This window comes from Cetorhinus maximus, chromosome 2, assembly GCF_964194155.1.
Source record: "Cetorhinus maximus chromosome 2, sCetMax3.hap1.1, whole genome shotgun sequence".
Taxonomy (NCBI): domain Eukaryota; kingdom Metazoa; phylum Chordata; class Chondrichthyes; order Lamniformes; family Cetorhinidae; genus Cetorhinus; species Cetorhinus maximus.
Genome location: NC_135880.1, coordinates 98,880,031 through 98,900,516, shown reverse-complemented (window position 1 = coordinate 98,900,516; position 20,486 = coordinate 98,880,031). Strand labels below are relative to the sequence as shown.

Below are 20,486 nucleotides of genomic sequence, written 5' to 3'. Positions count from 1 at the left end.
AGACCTTTCCAGGATCAAGGGAATTTTAGAAAATCTACTATCTCAGCAGCCAGTTCTTTTAAGAGCGTAGGGTAAAGTTAATCAGGACCCTTAGGACTCGTCAGCTTTTAGTTGCAATAATTTTCTCAGTACCCTTTCCCAGGTGATTGCAGTTGTTTTAAGTTCCTCCCTCCCTTTCACCTCCTGATTCACAATTATTTCTGGCATGTTATTTGCATCCTCTGAAGTGAAGACAGAAACAAAATATCTATTCAATTCATCCATTATTTCCTCATTTTCCATTATTAATTCCCCATTCTCACTCTTTTAGAAGTCCACCTTAGTTTTTATTTTGCTATAAAAGAAGGGACGATGGTGGTTAAAGTTATGATATTCAAGCATTAAAGAGCAGTCATGAGTGCATGATGTATATTTTCATATTAGTTAGGAAAATCAATAATATTTTCATACCTGTACAGCTTAAGCTCACGTAACGAAACTTTCATGGAGTCAATTATAGGTGGTACATTATTGGAATCTTTTTGTTTAATCATCGAGAAACTGTTCTGAACAACGATAACACCAAAATCTGCAACAACAACATTTTTTGACACAGAAGATTGAGGCACAACAACAACAGGTGCATTAATGTGAATGTTAAGTGCCATTCTGGTGCTCCGTTCTGCAAGATCCTTCATCCCAGATGCTGCTTGAACAGTTGCTTCTGTGACAGCTTCTCTGGCAGCTTGGAAAATATTTAAGAAAGCCTAAAAAATACAATGCATTGTTACCAACAGAAGCTAGGCATAGTTTGAAAAATTGCAGTAATTCAGACATGAAACACACTTGCAATGAAAATATAAGATTTTGTTTAAACACCTGAAAGTACGATTTGAATTCTGCATATTTTTTAGTAATTGTAAAACTTCCTCACCAATAATGAAGACACAAACTTCTTTACAAAGATGACCTGGATACAGCCAACTGTCAATTTAATATAACTATCAACAACATCCATTTCAGTATAGGCAGCACCTTCTGTAGCTTCCACATGAGAGATCATTTTAAAGCTGAAGACCTCTTTTCCAGCAATGGATACAGCCTTTAAAATAAAAATTAACATTTTAAGAAAGAAAAGTTTTTCTTTAAATGTGCAATAAGAAAATAAAAATTGTTAAAGAATCAAATTTACTTCAACTAAGGTAGATATAGCTTCATACACGGAATCCTCACTTAAGTTCTGATTGCGTTCTTGAAAATTATGACTTTAAGTGAAACAACGTTAACTGGTTCCCACTGGAATCAAAGTTAAAGCCAGAGTTGGGTTATTTCAGATATTTCTTGCCCAGAAAAAACAATATACTAGTTGTACCATATATGTGCAACACTGTACATACCTAGCTGAAATAACATGCAAAATAAAATACTAAATTCTAAACAGAGGAAACACAATACTGTATAAGGTAAAATGTTTAAAATAATTAAAGTACACTCACCTACATAATGGTACTTTTAGACTGACCAGGCTCCATCTAGTGGCAGAAGTTGGTCAGTGCAGGGTGCAGTTGAAGTTTTGACTACCTGCACAGACCAACTTCTGCCACTAGATGGAGTCCAGGGCTTCAGTTCAGGTTCAGCAGCAGGAGCCAGAAGGGAAGCAGCGAAAAAAAAAAGAGACCCTGGGTACCAAGGTAAGAACAGAGGCCAGGAGGCAAGAAAGGGAGGCAAAACTGGGAAGCAACACCAGGCAGAAACAAGACCAGGAAGCAAAGCTGAGCAGAGGCAAGGCAGGCCAGAGGCAAGGAGGGCAGCAGGAGGAAGAGGGACTGATGGCAAGAGCGGAAACGCTGTGGGAAAGGTCATGTGAGCAAGCAGGCACAGAAAATGGCAATCGACAGTAAAATGAAACTGACAAAGTGAATATACTGACACTACTTTATTAATGGCATTAAAGTGAAATGTTAAGTGAGTCAATGTTAAGTGAGGACACTACAAATATGGAAGGAAATGTGTAACTGCATTTTCTCATAAAAGTTTATTTTTGAGATGAGAAGCAATGGTCAATGATGGACTGATGCATGGTAACCTAGCTTCCAGACATCCCAATAATGCAGTGGACGGATAAAAGAGATGCTGTGTTTTAATGCAAAATCTTTAGAAATACCTTCTTGAATGCTGCATCTTCACTGGAATCCAAAACTACAATATTCTTCAGCTTTGCTGTCACTTCTGATAAAGTCTTCCTCAAAATCACCTCAACATCAAGACCTATCCAAATATAACACATGAATGAAATTTGACACACAAAGGATCATTACCAAAGTAGCTGGTACTCACCGCAGCTTGCACAAAACCCAAAACCCTATCCTACACATCTGCTACTTCCCAACTCTTGCTTTATTCTGCCCATACACAAAAGTTATAGCATCTCCTTAAATTTCAATTCTAACCATTGCCATCTGCAATCAACTAATATTTTACACCAAAATCCAAATTTAATCTCGCGAGGACTCTTCCTCCTTCCAATTTCCATCTTCTACTTGCTCCTTCAAGGAATGGTGAAAAAGAATTACATGAGCTTATTTGTGCTCTGACGTTTCTGAGCTTATTTGTGCTCTGACGTTTCAGCTGGTCACCTTAGCTCTCTAGAATTATCTTACTTTTATTGTCCTGTGACTAAAACTCACTCACCAACTTTGGACTCGGGAAAAAATACTTTTTTAAATTATATTTTCCACAAAAAAATTGTATAGAGTCTTTAACATATAAAACTTTGTACAAAGGCACATGGAATTGTCTCAATGCATTTCCCATATAATGAGATACTTAGAAGTGAAGCAACAGGTGGGATGTTACTAATAAAAAGTGGTTACCAGGTTTGCTTGCTAAGAAAAAGCTATCTATATTTGGCTTGAGTTGTTGCAGGAAACATGTCGACCAAGATACTGGGAAGAATCTCTGTTCTCTTTCTCAAGCACTATTAAACAATCTTTTAAGTCTATTGAATCACTGACCAGTCCGATGAACACACAGTTTAACACTTTGTGTAAATTTTAAATCTCTTTTCAAAACTGGTCAAGTTTATCCTTATCCATGATTTGACTGGTAATCACCTTTGTTCAGTGACAGCACAACTTGACTCTGAGTCAGAAGATTGAGAGTTCAAGTCCCACTGCAAGACTTGAGTACACAATCTCAGCTGACACTCAAGCACATAATGAAGGAAGCACCGGAAGCACTACTTGAGCGCAGCAAACTATGGCATGCACAATTTGTTAGCCCTTATGCTGCAGCCTTCAGAGTGCAGATCTTTTGCAGCGTAACTTGCGAGGATGTGCAAGCAATTAATAGTATGGCAGAGGAAACATGGTCCCAATGTTCACTAAGGTCTCAGATGCCAACAGTCTACCTCAGTATCCAATGTGATTTACGGATCGAGAAAGAAGTAGAAACAACAGAAAAGATGTGTTAATTAGCGGAGGTGAGTAAGATTGAACTCACTATAAAAAGGAAAGACTGGATTGAGAGAAAAAGTGAAACAGAAAGGAAAGAAAAATATTTTAAAATACAACAAATTAAAATCTTTAAGAGCAATTCATTACCTGAAGGAATGAGACTCCAGCGTTTTAATTGTTCCCTTTTTGGGCAAGAGAGATTGGTCTTTTGTTAACAATTATCACATCATAGTTATAAGATTAAACTTTCTGTGTGGCAAGTTTCCTGGACGATACATATGCAAATCCAGCAAGTTCTTAAGAATAATGGGGCAACTAAAAGCAAGGTGACCTTAACACATCACTCCCAAAGCTTCAAGAATCCAACTGCCCTTTCCAATTCACTGTTCTTATATTTCATAAATCCCAGCATATTTACCCTAGCATCCCATCCACCCACCCACCAGGACTTCCCAGATCTCAAGACTCTGCTCCTTGTGTTCTCACAGTTGAGACTCAACTTCCCAACTTACAGGTACAAGGAAAGATAATTTTATTTCCTAATATTATTGAGAGATACTATAAAGCAGAGTTATCGGGACTGGCTGTGTGCGTGTGTGTGTGTGTGTGTGTATGTGTGTGTCTCTTAGTTTAATTAAACTGCAGACAGTCAGACTTGAATCATCAAAAGGGATTAGGTGTAAAACAGGCATTTGAAATGGAGATGAGTTAGCTAGGATGAAGTCTTAGCAGATACAGTGTGAATGGAATTTGCATTTTTAGGTAAGTTGAGAGGTTGTTTAATTTTCAAAGGGACATGATAAGATGTTTACAATTAGCAAGATAGATAAGGCAAAGTTATTAAGTTTATTTTTCCCAAAACCGCTGGCCATGACAAGATTTTTATACTTTGGGAAAAGTAACTTCCAAAGAAAGGTTGAAACAATGGGATTTACAGAACAAAAGGCAGGAAATATATTTAAAGAAAGATGGAAAGCTGTGTGGGGAGTGGCTGTGTGAGATTTGAAAGGTGCACTATGTGAAACAGACTTGTGGGAAAAAAGCTCTCATCACACTGGGGAAGTTTGCTGTTCCAGTAACTAAGGTTTTGTTAAAAACCTATTGAGTTCCATTGTCAAGTGAGAGGGGGAAAGAAGCTGTGAAATCCCTCCCTTACAGCAACAGTGGGTGCTTGTGGTAATATTTCTGGACATTTTATAGATTAAAAATCTATTTGGACTGTTGCCTGTAAGGGATGTGTAGTCGGAAGTCTAGTTAAGTAGAAATCTTGTGAAAGCGGTTATAAAATTAAATGTAACTGTGTAACTGTAGTCTTGTGTGTTTAAGTTTCCTTTTATGTTATTAATAAATGTTTTAATTTAATCTTTAAAATCTCAAAAGGTGGTAGTGGACTCATTACTTCTAACTTCAGTGCACAAAACTTCTCATAATAAATACAAAATGCAAAATTATTGTGGTAATGTGGCCAAGTTTCTCTTTGGGATTTGGTCAGTCTGGCAAATACCACCTGCCGTATCATAACACAAGGTTCTCTTCATCCCACTTAGTTTTTCTAGATTCAAGGACAGCCACACGTCCATATCTTCCCACATCCAAGGGCATCTTCCTAATTCTACTCCACCAGAAAATTCTCCCCAAAACACAAAGAAAGTTTTAAAAAGAGAGTGATAGGAATGATGGGACAGATTATCGACACAAAAAAAAGAGAATATTTCTGTGGAGGCAAAGGGCAACATAAAAACACTGAATTAGTACTCAATCTTTCTTCACAAAAAAGTTAATCCCGAGAAGAGGGGTGGAGAGAAGCAGAGATATTGGATGAGATAAAAATGGATATAAAGGAGATACTAAACTCCAAATCAACAAACCACCTAGTCCAGATGGAAGACATTCCAAGGGAAGCTAAGAGATAGAAAGCTCTGATCACAATCTTTCAAACCTTTATGGATATTGCAGTGAATCCAGAGGATTGGAAGGTTGCAAATGTTTGCACCCATGTTCAAAAAAGGGGAGAGATAAGCTGGTAACTACAGGTTAATCAGTCAAACATTAGTGGTGGGAAAACTAGCACAGATAATTGTCATGGACAAAATTAATTCTCACTTGGAAAAGAATAGGTCAATGAGCCAGTATGGATTTGTCTAAGGTAAATGGTGACTACCTAACCTATTTAAGTTCTTTGATTAAATAACAGAGAAGGTTGATGAAGGTGGTGCAGTACTTGCATATCTGGACTTTCAAAATGCATTTCCTAACAGACCTACCCAGAAAATGGAATTGCATGGAATCAAATGGATGGCAGCAACTTGGGTATGAAATTGGCTAAGGGACTAGAGGCAGGATCAAGGCCCTTAACAGGTTAAGGAAGAGGTTTACCACAATACCATCAGGGGGTAAGCAAGTTCAGTCATATGGAGATTGGAAAAGATGAATTTGTTCTCCTTTGAGCAGAGAAGGTTAAGGGGAGACCTAATAGAGATATCCAAAATTCTGAGGGTTTTGATAAAGCAAGTAGGGAAAAAACTATTTCCTTTGGCAAGTGGCTTGGTAACCAGAGATAACAGATTTAAGATAATTGGCAAAAGAACTAGAGGAAAAATGAGGAGAAATTTCTTCACCCAGAGGGGTAAGATGTGAAAATCTTAAAGGTTGGTGGAATCATAGTTCTAGGAGGGAGACAAAAGGTGAGATGGTGAGAGCAAAAGTGCATGAAATGAAACAGGCATGGTTGAGAACCCTGTCCATTATGTGGGGGGATCCTCAGTTGAGGAAAGGAAGACATATCAAAATTGCTAGCATGAAAAGTCGCCTCTGTTTCAAGCTCAAAGGCTGCAGTGTTTCTTAGTGTAAAGTCTTTATTGAACTGATTATAAGATGGCTGCTTGCAGAGAGTCCCTCATGGCAGAGGCCACATGACTTCAACAAACCAGATAGGACATGTTGCATTTCAAAACCCAAGCATCCCCTTTTTCATAATGAACAAAAGTCACAAACTTCCCTTTTTTCCTAAAGGACAAAAGATCCAAACATCCTCCTTTTCCTAATGAATAGAAGACACATTTGCATGCACGATCATGTGTTACTGTGAGTTATCCACTATTCTCATGCATTAACAGCTATTTGTTCTACTAGTCTGCACATGCATTGCATAGTCTTTAAAATCGTGCAGGCATCGTGTTGTCATTGGCTGTTCGTCTGGGTGGTGTTCCTTGTCCAGAGAGCATTGTTTCAGTGGCACTTGTTGCCATGGTAACTGGTGTTGTTCCACTGCAGTTGTTAAGGACGAATGGACCTCTGGTATTGATGGTAGTTCTGTACTCAGTACAGCTGGTGAGATCCCAACTCACTGATCGGCGGCCTGCAGTTAAACAGCAGCTTTTCTAGTTGCTCATATATGCCTGCGGTTGTACTGGTATATTTGTTCGTTCACTTCTACTGCATACAATCGAGGTGACAACTTCTCCGTGCACATCCCAAGTTGCCACATGGGCTAACTCCTGTTGAGAGCGTTGAAGGTTTGTACCCTGACTGTTCAGCTCTGGCAATGGCTTGGCAGTCTCGTCAAATGAAATTCGGCTTTCTGTCGTTTCACCTTGATTTTTTCCACTCACATCTGTTACTACTTCTGGTTTCAGTAGCTTTTTTGCTATTGGAAGAGTAGCTTGGGTGTGGCGTGATATTAGTCTTTGGACTGCACTACTTCCCATGCCTTCAGTCGGTGTGTTTTTCCACTCGAGGATTGCTTTGTATACATCGGTGTTAGATTTGCTCAATTTCTTGATGATTCCTTAGGCAATTTTCACTGCCACCTCAGCCTTTCCATTTGACTGGGGATAGTGCAGAGATGATTTATAGTACTGAATTTCCCAATCCTTTGTGAAGTGGCTGAATTCTTCATTCGTGAACTGAGGGCCATCGTCCCTCATCACAATGTCTGGAATGCTGTAACGACTGAAGCGTGCTTTCAGGCATTCCATTATTTCTCCTATCATTGTTAATGTCAGCTGGTCTAACTCCCAGGAGTTAGAATAGTAGTCTACAATAACAAGGTAGTCAGTTCTTGCTATAGTGAAGAGGTCTACTCCCAGCTTAATCCATGGTTTGTCTGGGATGTCATGTGTCATCAATGGCTCTCTAGCTTGTTTAGCTCAGTACTCGTTACAAGCGCCACGCTAGCCGATGTGGTTTTTAATTCCATTGCTCACGTTTGGCCAGTAGACCACTTCTCTTGCCTTTCTCAGACTCAATTCAATTCCTTGATGGCTTGCATGAATGCGCTTCAGCATCTCTCCTCTCATCTCCTGAGGGATGATGATTCTATTTCTTTTGTATAAGATGCCAAATTGGGCTGTCAGATCAGTTCAGTATGTCCAATGTGCTCTTATGACCACAGCTGTGTCCTTGATGCTCTCAGGCCATCCTTTCATCATTACTTCTTTGAGCACTTGGAGAGTTGTATCTTGGTGGGTAGTTCGCTTGATTTGAACAAGGCACTTGTTTGTCATATTCAACATCTCTGCTGGGTGGATGACTTCCAGATCATGTCGAACTGCTGCTTCACATTGTGAAATCTTCCAGATTCATTCTGTTGTAGCATCTTCAACTTTCCTCATGGGGGGTGCTGCTCTTGAAACATGTCTACGGTGTACATCTTCTTCCCTTGCTTGTATGCCCATAATATCTCTGTAAACAAAGTAACATTCTTTGCAGACACTTTGGAGCAGATAGCAGAAGTTTGAGAAAAATGCTTTGAAGTGGCTTGTGGCCGGACTTCATTGTTACTTTGTTTCCCCCAAGCAGGTATCGATGAAAATACTCAAGCAAAAACAGTAGCCAGGCACTTTTTCTCGATCTGAGCATAGTGTCATTCTGTTTGCATTAGTGCCCTGGGTGCAAATGCGACCGGTTGTCTTTGCTGCATTAGGATTGTTCCAAGACCTATCTCGCTGGCATCACACTGCAAGATGACTTCATCATTGACATAATCATGCTTTAACACTGATGTTGTCATCACTAGTTGTTTGATTTTAGTGAACGCTGTTTCTTATTCTGTGCCCCAATACCACCCTTGGCAGTGATCTTGTGTAATGGTTCACACTATGACAACAAATTAGACAAATATTTTGCTAAATAGTTCACAAGTCCAATAAATCATTGCACTGCTTTCATTTCTGCTGGTCACTGCATAGCTGCTACAGCTCCCACCTTATCAAAATCCGAGCAAAGACCTTTTGCTGTCAATACATGACCTATGTACTTAACTTCACGTATCTTCAATTGCAATTTTTTCTTGTTCAGCTTCAGGTTCATCTAGCATGCTCTCTCATGCTGTCACATTAAATTCTGATAATGATCAGCTATGGCTTATTTCATTGTGTCTCCACATCCACTGGCTAGCACATCATCCACTATGACTTCCACTCCCAGAAAGTCACTGACCATCTCATGCTGTCTGCACTGATACTCTTCTGGAGCCGTGAAAATGCTAAATGGCATGTGCAACCATCAGTATCTCCCGAACTGTGTCCAGAATGTTGTTAGAAAGTTGCTTTCATTTAGCTTCACTTGCTATTCTTCACATCTAGGGTTGTAAAGATCTTTGCCTTGGCAAGTTGCGGCAAAATTCCTTCGATGGTTGGTATGGGGTAGTGAGATCTGGTCTAAGCATTCTCTCAGCGTTCCAGGTTGCTTCACTGCCTCCATGCCGCGAATCCAGTCTGTAGAAGTTGTCACTTTCTTGATTACTCCCTTCATTTCCAGCCCTTCTGTCTTGTTTTTTAGGCTTGACTTCAGCAGATGCTGAATTGGTCTTACACTCTTACCTACTTCTAGATGATATTCTCCAGGTAATCATCCTAACCCTGTAAACACATCTTTGTACTCCTCTACGATCTATTTGACAGTCAATGGGTTTTGCATGCTGTGACACGTTGTGAATCTCTGTTGGCACATTTAGGGTTACCAGCCCAAGCTTTAGATTTGCCCCAGCTGAGATGAATGGCTGTTGCGTACCATCTGTGATCGAGAACTCCAGACCTTTATTCTTGCCGCTGCATTGGGCTCCCAGGCTAATCTGTCCTCTCGGTATGAGTATCGTGCCATCACATAGCCTCAACCTTACTTTTGAGGGCTTCATCTTTGGATTGCTATGTTGAGCCACTTCACACAGGTCTGTGAAGGTTATGTTGCATGACGCACCAATGTCTATCTGACACTTCTTGTTCACTTGATACAATGATGACCACAGGAGAGTAATAGCCACAAACTATTTATTAACTGTGGGGCAGAACTCCCGACGTCACTGTGCCCCATTTAAATTTTCAGGTAGGTGGGGGCGCAGCGCCCGCAGACCTGTCAATGGCCAATTGAGGCCATTGGCAGAGTCAATTAAGGACCTGCCTGTCCAACCTTATGGTTGGCCAGGCAGGCCAGGAGCCCCAGCGCGAATTAGAAAAAGCATGAAACCTCATCTGCGGGCGGGATGAGGTTACATGTAGGTTTAAAAAAATTTTAATAAAGTTTTTGTGAAAATTATGGACATGTCCCAGCTCATGTGACACTGTCACATGAGGGGACATGTTAGGGAAATTTTATTTTTTTATTTTTAGGTTTTTAACATTTAGAGCCTATGTCCCCGAGGCTGCACTTAGCCTCAGGGAGATGAGTGTGCTTTTTCGTGTGTGTGCGCGAAAGAGCACACTCTCGATTTTAGGATTCCCCCCACCCGCACAGGGGACGCATAGCACTTCTGTGCGGACGTCACGCTGGGCGAGCCTTAATTGGCCCGCCCATGTAAAATGGCGCCACGCCCCCAATTGGGGGCGCCAATCAGAAGCATGCCTCTGCGTGCCCGTCCTTCAACTTCGCCCCCGACAGGAGGAAGATTCAGCCCATAGACTTGATAGAATCAACCTGTTGTATGGTGCAAAGTGCTTTATCAGACTCTTCTACTGATCTCTCTCCAGTGGCCATCTGTGCAGGCTTGTTTTGCTTCTCTCCAGTCAAACACTTGTGTGCGAAATGATTCAGCTTCTTGCAGTTAAAACATTGCTTTCCCCATGCTGGGCAATCCTTCTTTTCCTTTGTATGATGTCCTCCGCAGCATTTGCATCCATCCCTTTGTCTGCAATTGTTCTGCTCTTTCCGCCTGGAATGTCTCTCAGCATAATGCATCTCCTAGTCTGTTCTGCCATGCATGTGCTCTGGCTGATATTTTACAACCTCTGCATTTCTACACACATCTATCGTTTTCATGAGAGTAAGTTTCTCCTCTTTCAGTATACTTGCTCTCATTGAGGGGTCTCTGATGCCCAAGACAATTGAATCTTGAATGAGATCATCTTTTAGTTGCCTGAATTCACTTGATTCTGCGAGCTGTGTTACGGCACTCGTATACTAATCAATGGACTCCTTTTCACCTTGAGCTCTAGCGGTGAATGCAGAGTATTCATAAGATACATACACTTGGGGTTCAAAGTGTGCCTTCAAGGCTTTTAAAATCTCCGTCGGCTGTTTCCTTTGTTCATCGGATAGATTTAGGGTGCAATATAATTTGTAGCAGTCTCTCCCTAGCAGAGTTAGCAGTGTGGCTACTCATATCGACTTCGGCTTTGTTAACTAAATCTGTTGCAATCTCAGTTTTGCCATTGCAAGTGGAAAAAATTGCCATTTCTGTCACATATCACCTTTCATTTTTACTGAAGCAGGGAAGGGAAAGTTCAAGGCTATTTTAACCCACCCAGTATTTTACTTGTAGCCTTCGGATTTATTTGCTTTTTCTTGTCCTTTTACAGTAGCTTCCAGCAGGATCGAACATTTTCAAACTCTATTTTAGCTCCACTCTAACACCATGTTTCGAAAGAAAGACTGCAGTATTTCTTAGAGTAAAGTCTTTATTGAACTGATCGTAAGGTGGCTGCTTGCAGAGACAGTCCCTCATGGCAGAGGTCACATGACTACACGTCCTATCTGGCTTGCTGTAATGTTGCATTTCAAAACCCAAATAGCACCATCAGAATAGATGTGATACAGAAACTGGGAGAATGGAAGACAGTTCTTAGAGGGGGTGAGGGGATGTGAAGATTGTAGTCAAGGTAGCTATAGAAACACAAAGTAGAAGAACAAAGTATTTATGTTTGTCATGGAAGGTTGGGTTTAAGGCACAGGTGGGAGATCTTTACTTTGTTCCAGACCTAAGATATATCTGATCTGGAAGTATTTACAGCTGACAGTGAATGCAAATACAAGAAAATCATTGGAAAATAGGCCATTTAGCTCCTTGAGCCTGTTGCGTCAGTGAATAAGATCATGGCTGATCTGCGACCCAACTCCATAAACCCACGCTTGCTCTATTAATACCTTTGAGAAACTTTTAGAATTATGAAGCATGAATTGCCCATTGTGGAAAACAGTTCAAAACTTCTACCATCCTTTACATATAGAATTTCTGAATTTCATTCCTGGAAGGTCTGGCTCTAATTTTTAGACTCTCGCCCTCAAACCACTGTCACTGAAACCACCCCTCCCACCCACCCCAACAAGCAGAAATAGTTTTGCTCCATCTACTCTACTGTTTCCCCTTAATATCTTGAAAGCTTGATCAAATTACCCCTTAACTTTCTAAATTTCAGGGAATGCAACCCAATTTTGTGTAACAAAAACAAAAATACCTAGAAAAACTCAGCAGGTTTGACAGTATCTGCGGAGAGGGATACAGTTGATGTTTCGAGTCCGTATGACCCTTCATCAGAACTAAGACATATAGAAATGAGATGAAATATAAGCTGGTAGAAGGGGGAGGGATAGGAGAGCTCGATAGGGGGCCAGTGATAGGTGGAGGCCAAGAAGAGACTGCCAAAGATGTCATAGACAAAAGGACAAAGGGGTGCTGACGGTGGTGATATTATCTAAAGGATGTGCTAATGGGGACATTAAGGGAAGCAAGCTAGTGGCAGATGGCCCTAGTGCGGGTGGGGTGGGGGGAAGGGATCGAAATGGGCTAACAGGTGGAGATGAAACACTAGATCGAAATAAATTTAAAAATAGGAGGGAAAAGAAAAAAATATAGTTGTAAAAAAATTATAAATCATTGGAAAAAGGGGGATCGGAAAGGGGATGGGGATGGAGGAGAGAGTTCATGATCTGAAATTGTTGAACTCAATATTAAGTCCAGAAGACTGTAAAGTGCCTTGTCGGAAGATGAGGTGCTGTTCCTCCAGTTTGCGTTGAGCTTCACTGGAACATTGCAGCAGGCTAAGGACGGACATGTGGGCATGAGAGCAGGGTGGTGTGTTGAAATGGCAAGCGACAGGGAGGTCTGGGTCATGCTTGCGGACAGGCCAATTTTGTGTAATCTCTCCCCTTAGTTTAACTGTTAAGAGTCCAGGTATCATTCTGGAAAATTACACTACACTCCCTCCGAGGCAATATAACTTTGAGGTGGGTGGCCAGAACTTCTTAGTGCTCTGGCTGTGGTCTAATTAGGATTTGGTACAGCTGTAGCATAGCTTCTACCCCTTGTATTCTCACCAGCTAGATATAAAAGGATACAAGAGTTAGGAAAAACTGGATTGTAAAGAGGGATAAGTTGCTCTTCATCCACAAAAGATCTCGTATGATCAGCGTCTCAAATTGCCTCTCCTAATCAAACTCCTACTGTTCAGCTTCGTATGCTGAACTCTGTATAAAACTGCGGGCAGGGGTGTGAAGGCAAGTCTCTGGCACCTCAAAAGCAGAGAGCTCCGAGCATGTTGAGCTGATCAGCCTTGTTTGGCAGCCTACTTAGGAGAAGGAAACCTCTGATTTTAAGCCCCAATCTATGGGCCAAATAGTAAAATCTTCGCCGGCTGATAGGGTGGAACAACACAGACAGTGCTAATAGATTGGATGGTGATATAGAAACTGCAGATGAGGCTCTCCAGCTTGTTTAGCACTTGATCTAGGAGAGGGACAACTCCAAAAATGAAAAGCTGCATTCTTTCAGCTGCTATGTTCGTGGCTGAAGTTGTACCAGTGCAATATTAGCTGCCTTGGGCAAGGGAGTAGCACTGGCTCTGCACAAACTTCATCCACTTAAACATACTCAATGTGTAGGTTTTTCAGCAAACACCAATCAACATATCAGACTACCTCTGGTGATGGGGAAGTGGCAATGGGGACAAGCAGACGATGTTACCGACAGTCTTCAGTCAGAACCCTGCACACAAGTGGCCTCAGGGTGATGATTGCTCTCCAGAGATTGGGGCAGATGCGGAGTTTGTATTCTCCCAAAATGACTGTGCAGACCTTTAGGTAGACAACTGCTCTCCCCAATCCAGGGAAGGAGAAGAAAAGGAAACTTGTGCCTCCCGGGTCACTGTTCCTGGTTGGTCACCAATTTATGAAAATTTGTGACGAGGAATCATGTAATTACAGCACTTTTAAATGACCTGTAGGGATTTCAAATGGGTGGAATTAGACTTCAAGTGAGTAGAAACATTAGTTTTCCCTTTTTTAAACCTCCTATTGCCAGAGACTGGATCAATGCATTTGTATTAAATCAACAAAGTGACTCAGCATTTCAGTGTTTAACGCAATTAGCTTTTACTTCATCTTGTATTACATGTACTAATACCAGAACATGACCTATTTCTATATGCCCATCTTGTGCATGAATAATGGTTAGAGTTCAGACTTAAACACTCATAGTTGAAGAAGTGGTGTGGATTTAGTGCTTTATTTGGGCTCCAATTTTTTTAACCTGATTTAATCGAGAAGTGGGAGGGTGGCAGCGCGCCAACGCGGGCGTGTGAGTGAAGGAGGGGGCGCGCGCGCGACAGAGAGAGGGAGGGAGGGGGCACGCGCGCGACAGAGAGAGGTAGGGAGGGGGCGCGTGCACGACAGAGAGAGGGAGGGGGCGCGCGGGCGACAGAGAGAGACAGGGAGGGGGCACGCGCGCGACAGAGAGAGCAGAGAGAGGGAGGGAGGGGGCGCGCGTACGACAGAGAGAGGGAGGGAGGGAGGGGGCGCGCGCGCGAGAGAGAGAGAGAGGGAGGGAGGGGGCACGCGCGCGACAGAGAGAGGGAGGGAGGGGGCGCGCGCACGACAGAGAGAGGGAGGGAGGGGGCGCGCGCGCAACAGAGAGAGGGAGGGAGCGAGGGGGCGCACGCGCGACAGAGGGAGAGAGAGAGGGAGGGGGCGCGCGCGCGACAGAGAGAGAGAGAGAGAGAGAGAGAGAGAGAGAGGGAGGGAGGGAGCGCGCGCGCGACAGAGAGAGGGAGGGGACGCGCGCGTGCCAGAGAGAGGGGGCGCGCGCGCGAGAGAGAGAGGGGGCGCGCGCGAGAGAGGGGGGGGGGGGCGTGCTCGCACCAGAGAGGGGGGGGGGGGGGGCGTGCTCGCACCAGAGAGGGGGGGGGGGGGGGGGGCGTGCTCGCACCAGAGAGGGGGTGGGCGTGCTCGCACCAGAGAGGGGGGGGGGGGGGCGTGCTCGCACCAGAGAGGGGGGGGGGGGCGTGCTCGCACCAGAGAGTGGGGGGGGGCGTGCTCGCACCAGAGAGTGGGGGGGGGGCGTGCTCGCACCAGAGAGTGGGGGGGGGGGCGTGCTCGCACCAGAGAGTGGGGGGGGGGCGTGCTCGCACCAGAGAGTGGGGGGGGGGCGTGCTCGCACGCGCACGAGAGAGGGGGCGGCACGCGCACGAGAGAGGGGGCGGCACGCGCACGAGAGAGGGGGCGGCACGCTCGCACGCGCACGAGAGAGGGGGCGGCACGCGCACGAGAGAGGGGGCGGCACGCGCACGAGAGAGGGGGCGGCACGCGCACGAGAGAGGGGGCGGCACGCGCACGAGAGAGGGGGCGGCACGCGCACGAGAGAGGGGGCGGCACGCGCACGAGAGAGGGGGCGGCACGCGCAGGAGAGAGGGGGCGGCACGCGCAGGAGAGAGGGGGCGGCGCGCGCGCAGGAGAGAGGGGGCGGCGCGCGCGCGAGAGAGGGGGCGGCACGCGCGCGAGAGAGGGGGCGGGTGCGCGAGAGAGGGGGCGGGCGCGCGAGAGAGGGGGCGCGCGCGCGAGAGCGGGTGGGGCGCGCGCGCGCCAGAGAGGGGGGGGGGCGCGCTCGCACCAGAGAGGGGGGGAGACGTGCTCGCACCAGAGAGGTGGGGGGGGGGGGGCGTGCTCGCACCAGAGAGGGGGGGGTGGGGGGGGGGGGGGCGTGCTCGCACCAGAGAGGGGGGGAGACGTGCTCGCACCAGAGAGAGGGGGGGGGGGGGGGGGGGGGGCGTGCTCGCACCAGAGAGGTGGGGGGGGGGGGCGTGCTCGCACCAGAGAGGGGGGGGGTGGGGGGGGGGGGGGGCGTGCTCGCACGCCAGAGAGGGGGCGGCACGCGCGCGAGAGAGGGGGCGGCACGCGCACGAGCGCGGGGGTGCATGCGCCCCCGAGAGAGAGAGAGAGAGGGGGGGAGGGGGCCCGCGCATGAGAGAGAGAGAGAGGGACGGAGGGGGCGTGCGCGCGAGAGAGAGAGAGAGAGAGGGAGGGAGGGGGCGCGCGCGACAGAGAGAGGGAGGGAGGGGGCGCGCGCGCGACAGAGAGAGGGAGGGAGGGAGGGGGCGTGCGCGCGACAGAGAGAGAGAGGGAGGGAGGGGGCGCGCGCGCGACAGAGAGAGAGAGGGAGGGAGGGGACGCGCGCACGACAGAGAGAGGGAGGGAGGGGACGCGCGCACGACACAGAGAGAGAGGGGGCGCGCGCGCAAGAGGGGGCGCGCGCGAGAGAGACAGAGAGAGGGGGCGCGCGCGAGAGAGAGAGCGAGGGGGCGCGCGCGAGAGAGAGGGGGCGGCACGCGCGCGACAGAGGGGGCGGCGCGCGCGCGAGAGAGGGGGCGGGCGCGCGAGAGAGGGGGCGGCGCGCGCGCGAGAGCGGGCGGGGCGCGCGCGAGAGCGGGCGGGGCGCGCGCGCGCCAGAGAGGGGGGGGGCGTGCTCGCACCAGAGAGGGGGGGGGGACGTGCTCGCACCAGAGAGGGGGGGGGACATGCTCGCACCAGAGAGAGGGGGGGGGGGGGGGCGTGCTCGCACCAGAGAGGGGGGGGGCGTGCTCGCACCAGAGAGGGGGGGGGGACGTGCTCGCACCAGAGAGGGGGGGGGGCGTGCTCGCGCGCCAGAGAGGGGGCGGCACGCGCACGAGAGAGGGGGTGGCACGCGCACGAGAGCGGGGGTGCATGCGCCCCCGAGAGAGAGAGGGGGGGCGCGCGCGTGAGAGAGAGAGAGAGAGAGGGAGGGAGGGGGCGCGCGCGCGACAGAGAGAGAGAGGGAGGGTGGGGGCGCGCGCGCGACAGAGAGAGAGGGAGGGAGGGGGCGCGCGCGCGACAGAGAGAGGGAGGGAGGGGGCGCGCGCGACAGAGTGAGAGAGGGAGGGAGGGGGCGCGCGCGCGACAGACAGAGGGAGGGAGCGAGGGGGCGCGCGCGTGACAGAGAGACAGAGGGAGGGAGGGGGCGCGCGCACGACAGAGAGGGAGGGAGGGATGGGGCGCGCGCGCGACAGAGAGAGGGTGGGAGGGGACGCGCGCGCGACAGAGAGGGGGCGCGCGCGCGAGAGAGAGGGAGCGCGCGCGCGAGAGGGGGCGCGTGCGCGAGAGAGAGAGGGGGCGCGTGCGCGAGAGAGGGGGCGCGCACGCGCGAGAGAGGGGGCGCGCGCGCGAGTGAGAGGGGGCGCGCGCGCGAGAGAGGGGGCGCGCGCGCGAGGGGGGGGCGCGCGCGAGGGGGGGGCGCACGCGAGAGAGAGAGGGGGCGGCACGCGCACGAGAGAGGGGGCGCGTGCGCCCCCGAGAGAGAGAGAGAGAGGGAGAGGGGGGGCGCGCGCGTGAGAGAGAGAGAGGAGGCGCGCGAGAGAGGGCCGTGCACGCGAGAGAGAGGGAGCCAAGAGTTTGAACTTTCATGGAGTCAGCGATGTACTTTCACAGATCTTTCAAAATGATGGACTGGAACTGATTCCAGGTTTTTTGGTTCTATTTATCCCTTGCGCGGGAATAGGTTGGACTGGCTGGCTCCATTTTGGGTGTAAGTATCTCCTACCCACCTTCTGCAATTTTCATATAATCAGGCCAGTTTCTCAAGGACTCATGGTCTTGCACCCTCAGAAGTGTCATGAATCATAGTCTGGGTGAGGCAACCATTTGAAAGGTAACTTCAGAAGGTCTTACCCATGCCCTCCATGGTAACTCATGCCCTCCACCCAAAGGCCCCTCATAATCTTCATGCCAACTCATGGCCCCCACATATCCCCAGTGGCCTAACATACTCTCCATGCTAACTCATGCTCCTCACCCACCCCCAATGGCCTCTCATACCATCCATATCTGTAAGACATGGAGGGAAGTATTGGGGCACCACTTCATTGGTAAAGCATACTCTAATGGACAGCTTCTTCTCTCCAAGTGCAGTGAGTTTGACCTTACCCTCACAAACACAAACTTCCAATAAGCTGAAACTGAAAACAACATCTTGCACCTCAGGTCTCAACACTGACAAATATTGGACTACATTATTATATCGCAGAGTGACCTCAAAGATGTGTGCTCTATCTGCTGCCTTGGAGATGCTGAATGCTGGCCAGACCATTTGCTTGTCAGAATCAGAGTGTCCTTGAAGATGACATATAAAGCGCAATGACACAGTTGAGCATCAAAGGAATCTTGATGTAATTATCCTATAAGGCTTGGCCAAGAGACAGGATCTGGAAGAGAAAATGCCATAGAGCTTGCTTGTACCCAGAAGATAACAGACATTGAAGATTCTTGGAAGAAGTAATGTCACTCATAGCAAACTCTGAGGCCCTTGGATTTGTCAAACGGAAGCACCAAGACTATGCATCAAGAACAATCAAGATATAGCCAACCTACTAGATGATGATGTGTGCAATGCTCATAGATCCTTCATACCTGACAAAGAAAACATCAGCAAGAAAAGCCAAATATCATCATCAAGTAAAACAGAGGCTGCAGGCCAAACTAAGCAAGAAGAACTAATGGTGGGAGAACAAGGCTGCAGAGCTTAAGGAAACTGCTGATAAACAAGACCTGAAGGCTCTCCATGAGGGTCTCCGATCTGTCTATGGCCTCAAAACTAAAGGTACGCCACATGTCCTCTCAGCAGATGGCAATCAGCTCTTAATGAACAGGCATGGGATTCTATCTGATTGTTAAAATGCTCTGCCTAATCTCCTGAACCAAGAATCCACAGTGCATGACAGTGCCACCAAATCATGTCTACAGCATTGCATCCTGGACATGCTTGCCATCAACCCATTTCAACTGAAATCATCATGGTCATGAAGCAACTGTCTGAAGTTAAGTAACCAGGAGCCAATGGCATTCCGCCTGAAGTATTCAAGTAGAGGAGCTCAAATAGTTAGGAAATTAGCCTCTTCTGCTTAATCTAGAGCCAGGGCATTCTGTCCCAAGATTACAAGGATGCTTTGATAACTCACCTGTACAAATGGAAGGGAAGAAAATCCATCTGTGACAATCATCTTGGTATTTCTCTTCTCTCCAGAGCATAAGAAATTCTTGCAAGGGTTATTCTCAACAGGATTGTCACTCATCTTACAGACTCAGTGTACCCAGAATCACAATACAGCTCTAGTGTTGAAAGAGGAACAGTTGACATGATCTTTGCAGCAAGTCAAATTCAAGAAAAGTCCTGGAAACAGGTCAGTGAACACCATGTAGAGGTCCTTGTTCTGTGTTACAAGGCTATGACCCTTTATTTTTGAACATATGATTTTTCAACTTTCAAATGGGTGGAACTTTTGCAATTTGAACTGAGATGGAACAAACTGCTTAAAAATGCAAGGCTACGTTTCAAGGTGGAGGTGAGAACCAACAAATCACTGTCGGGGGAGCATAAAGAGAGACATTTCCTATAATCCAGGCACCCATTGACACTTGTAACTGCCTATGGAAGAGATATTAAAAATGTGAAGTACTGGATATTGAAACAATAGCTGCCACAGACAGACCCACCCCAAACCTCTTGGAAATACACAACAGGTGAAATATTTCACGAGAGAGATTACAACAAAGGTGGTGTGCAGAAAGTTTTCAGCAGAGGAAACAAGCTGAGGGCTCTCTCTCCTCCTCTCTTTTTGAATTAAGTGTGTCACCTGGTTTAAGAAGCTAACCCTACCTGAAACCTACCAGCCAACCGAGATCTCATAATAATTGCAATGTCTTCTACATCTGACCACATCCAAGAAACCAGCTAACATAAATCAACCGCAATGTTTAAAATCTATGGCTCAGGGACACTTACAGTATATTCTTTCACCTTTTATTGGACTCTTAACTCCCTCTATTTCTGATGCCTGTTCGCGTGCGTGTGTGCTAATAACTGCATGAAGGTCAAATGCTTGATGTCATGTTTCTATTATTTTTCTTGGGTTTAGTGGTTAATAAATTTACTCTTTCACTCGCTCAAGGAAACCTTGTTTGATTGGTTCCTTATTGCTCACTGCTTAAATAGTTGAATATATTCCGATTTGAAAAAGACACATCCTCGTGAAAAGGATCACTTTTGTTGTGATCAACTGACGAGGTCAAAGAGGGGAGCCAGTTCACCCCTTCTCACCTGGTCATAACACCTGACCAAGGTCTTCGACACAGTAAAGCATGAAGGCCTGTGGAAGGTGCTGTTCATATATGCCTGCCCTGAAATAATGATCAGGGTGATCCATTCATTTCATGATTGCATGATGACCAGCGTGATGCAGAATGTTGCCTTTCCTATCACCAATGGTTCCAAGCAAGGCTGAATAATGGCTCCAGTTCTGTTTGCTATCTACTTTTCAGCTAAGCTCTTATGTTCCCTCAAAGGTTTTGACATAAGAGTACACATTTAGTTCAGGACTGAGGCAATCTCTTCAATCTGTGAAGGCTCAAGCCTCGCACAAACATCTAAATAAACTCTTAACCGATGACTGTGCTCTCATTGCACACTGCAGAGGACATTCAGCTGCTTGTTGAATGTTTTGCTCAAGCCTCAGAGCACTTAGGCCTTACAAGTCTGAAAAAGACAAAATTTTGTACCAA

General features: G+C 46.7%; 1 protein-coding gene across 6 annotated transcripts in view; it reads right to left on the bottom strand.

The window, feature by feature from the left end:
• Window positions 1-20,486, bottom strand: part of vps13a (vacuolar protein sorting 13 homolog A) — a 523,321-nt gene that overhangs the window by 269,091 nt on the left and 233,744 nt on the right. For all 6 annotated transcript variants that reach the window (XM_078567491.1, XM_078567508.1, XM_078567499.1 and 3 more), the window contains 3 exons: window positions 2,144-2,247; window positions 914-1,081; window positions 451-746 (listed from right to left, as the gene is read on the bottom strand). In XM_078567491.1, the coding sequence (XP_078423617.1) occupies window positions 451-746; window positions 914-1,081; window positions 2,144-2,247 (568 nt within the window). The remainder of the gene's footprint in view (window positions 1-450; window positions 747-913; window positions 1,082-2,143; window positions 2,248-20,486) is intronic.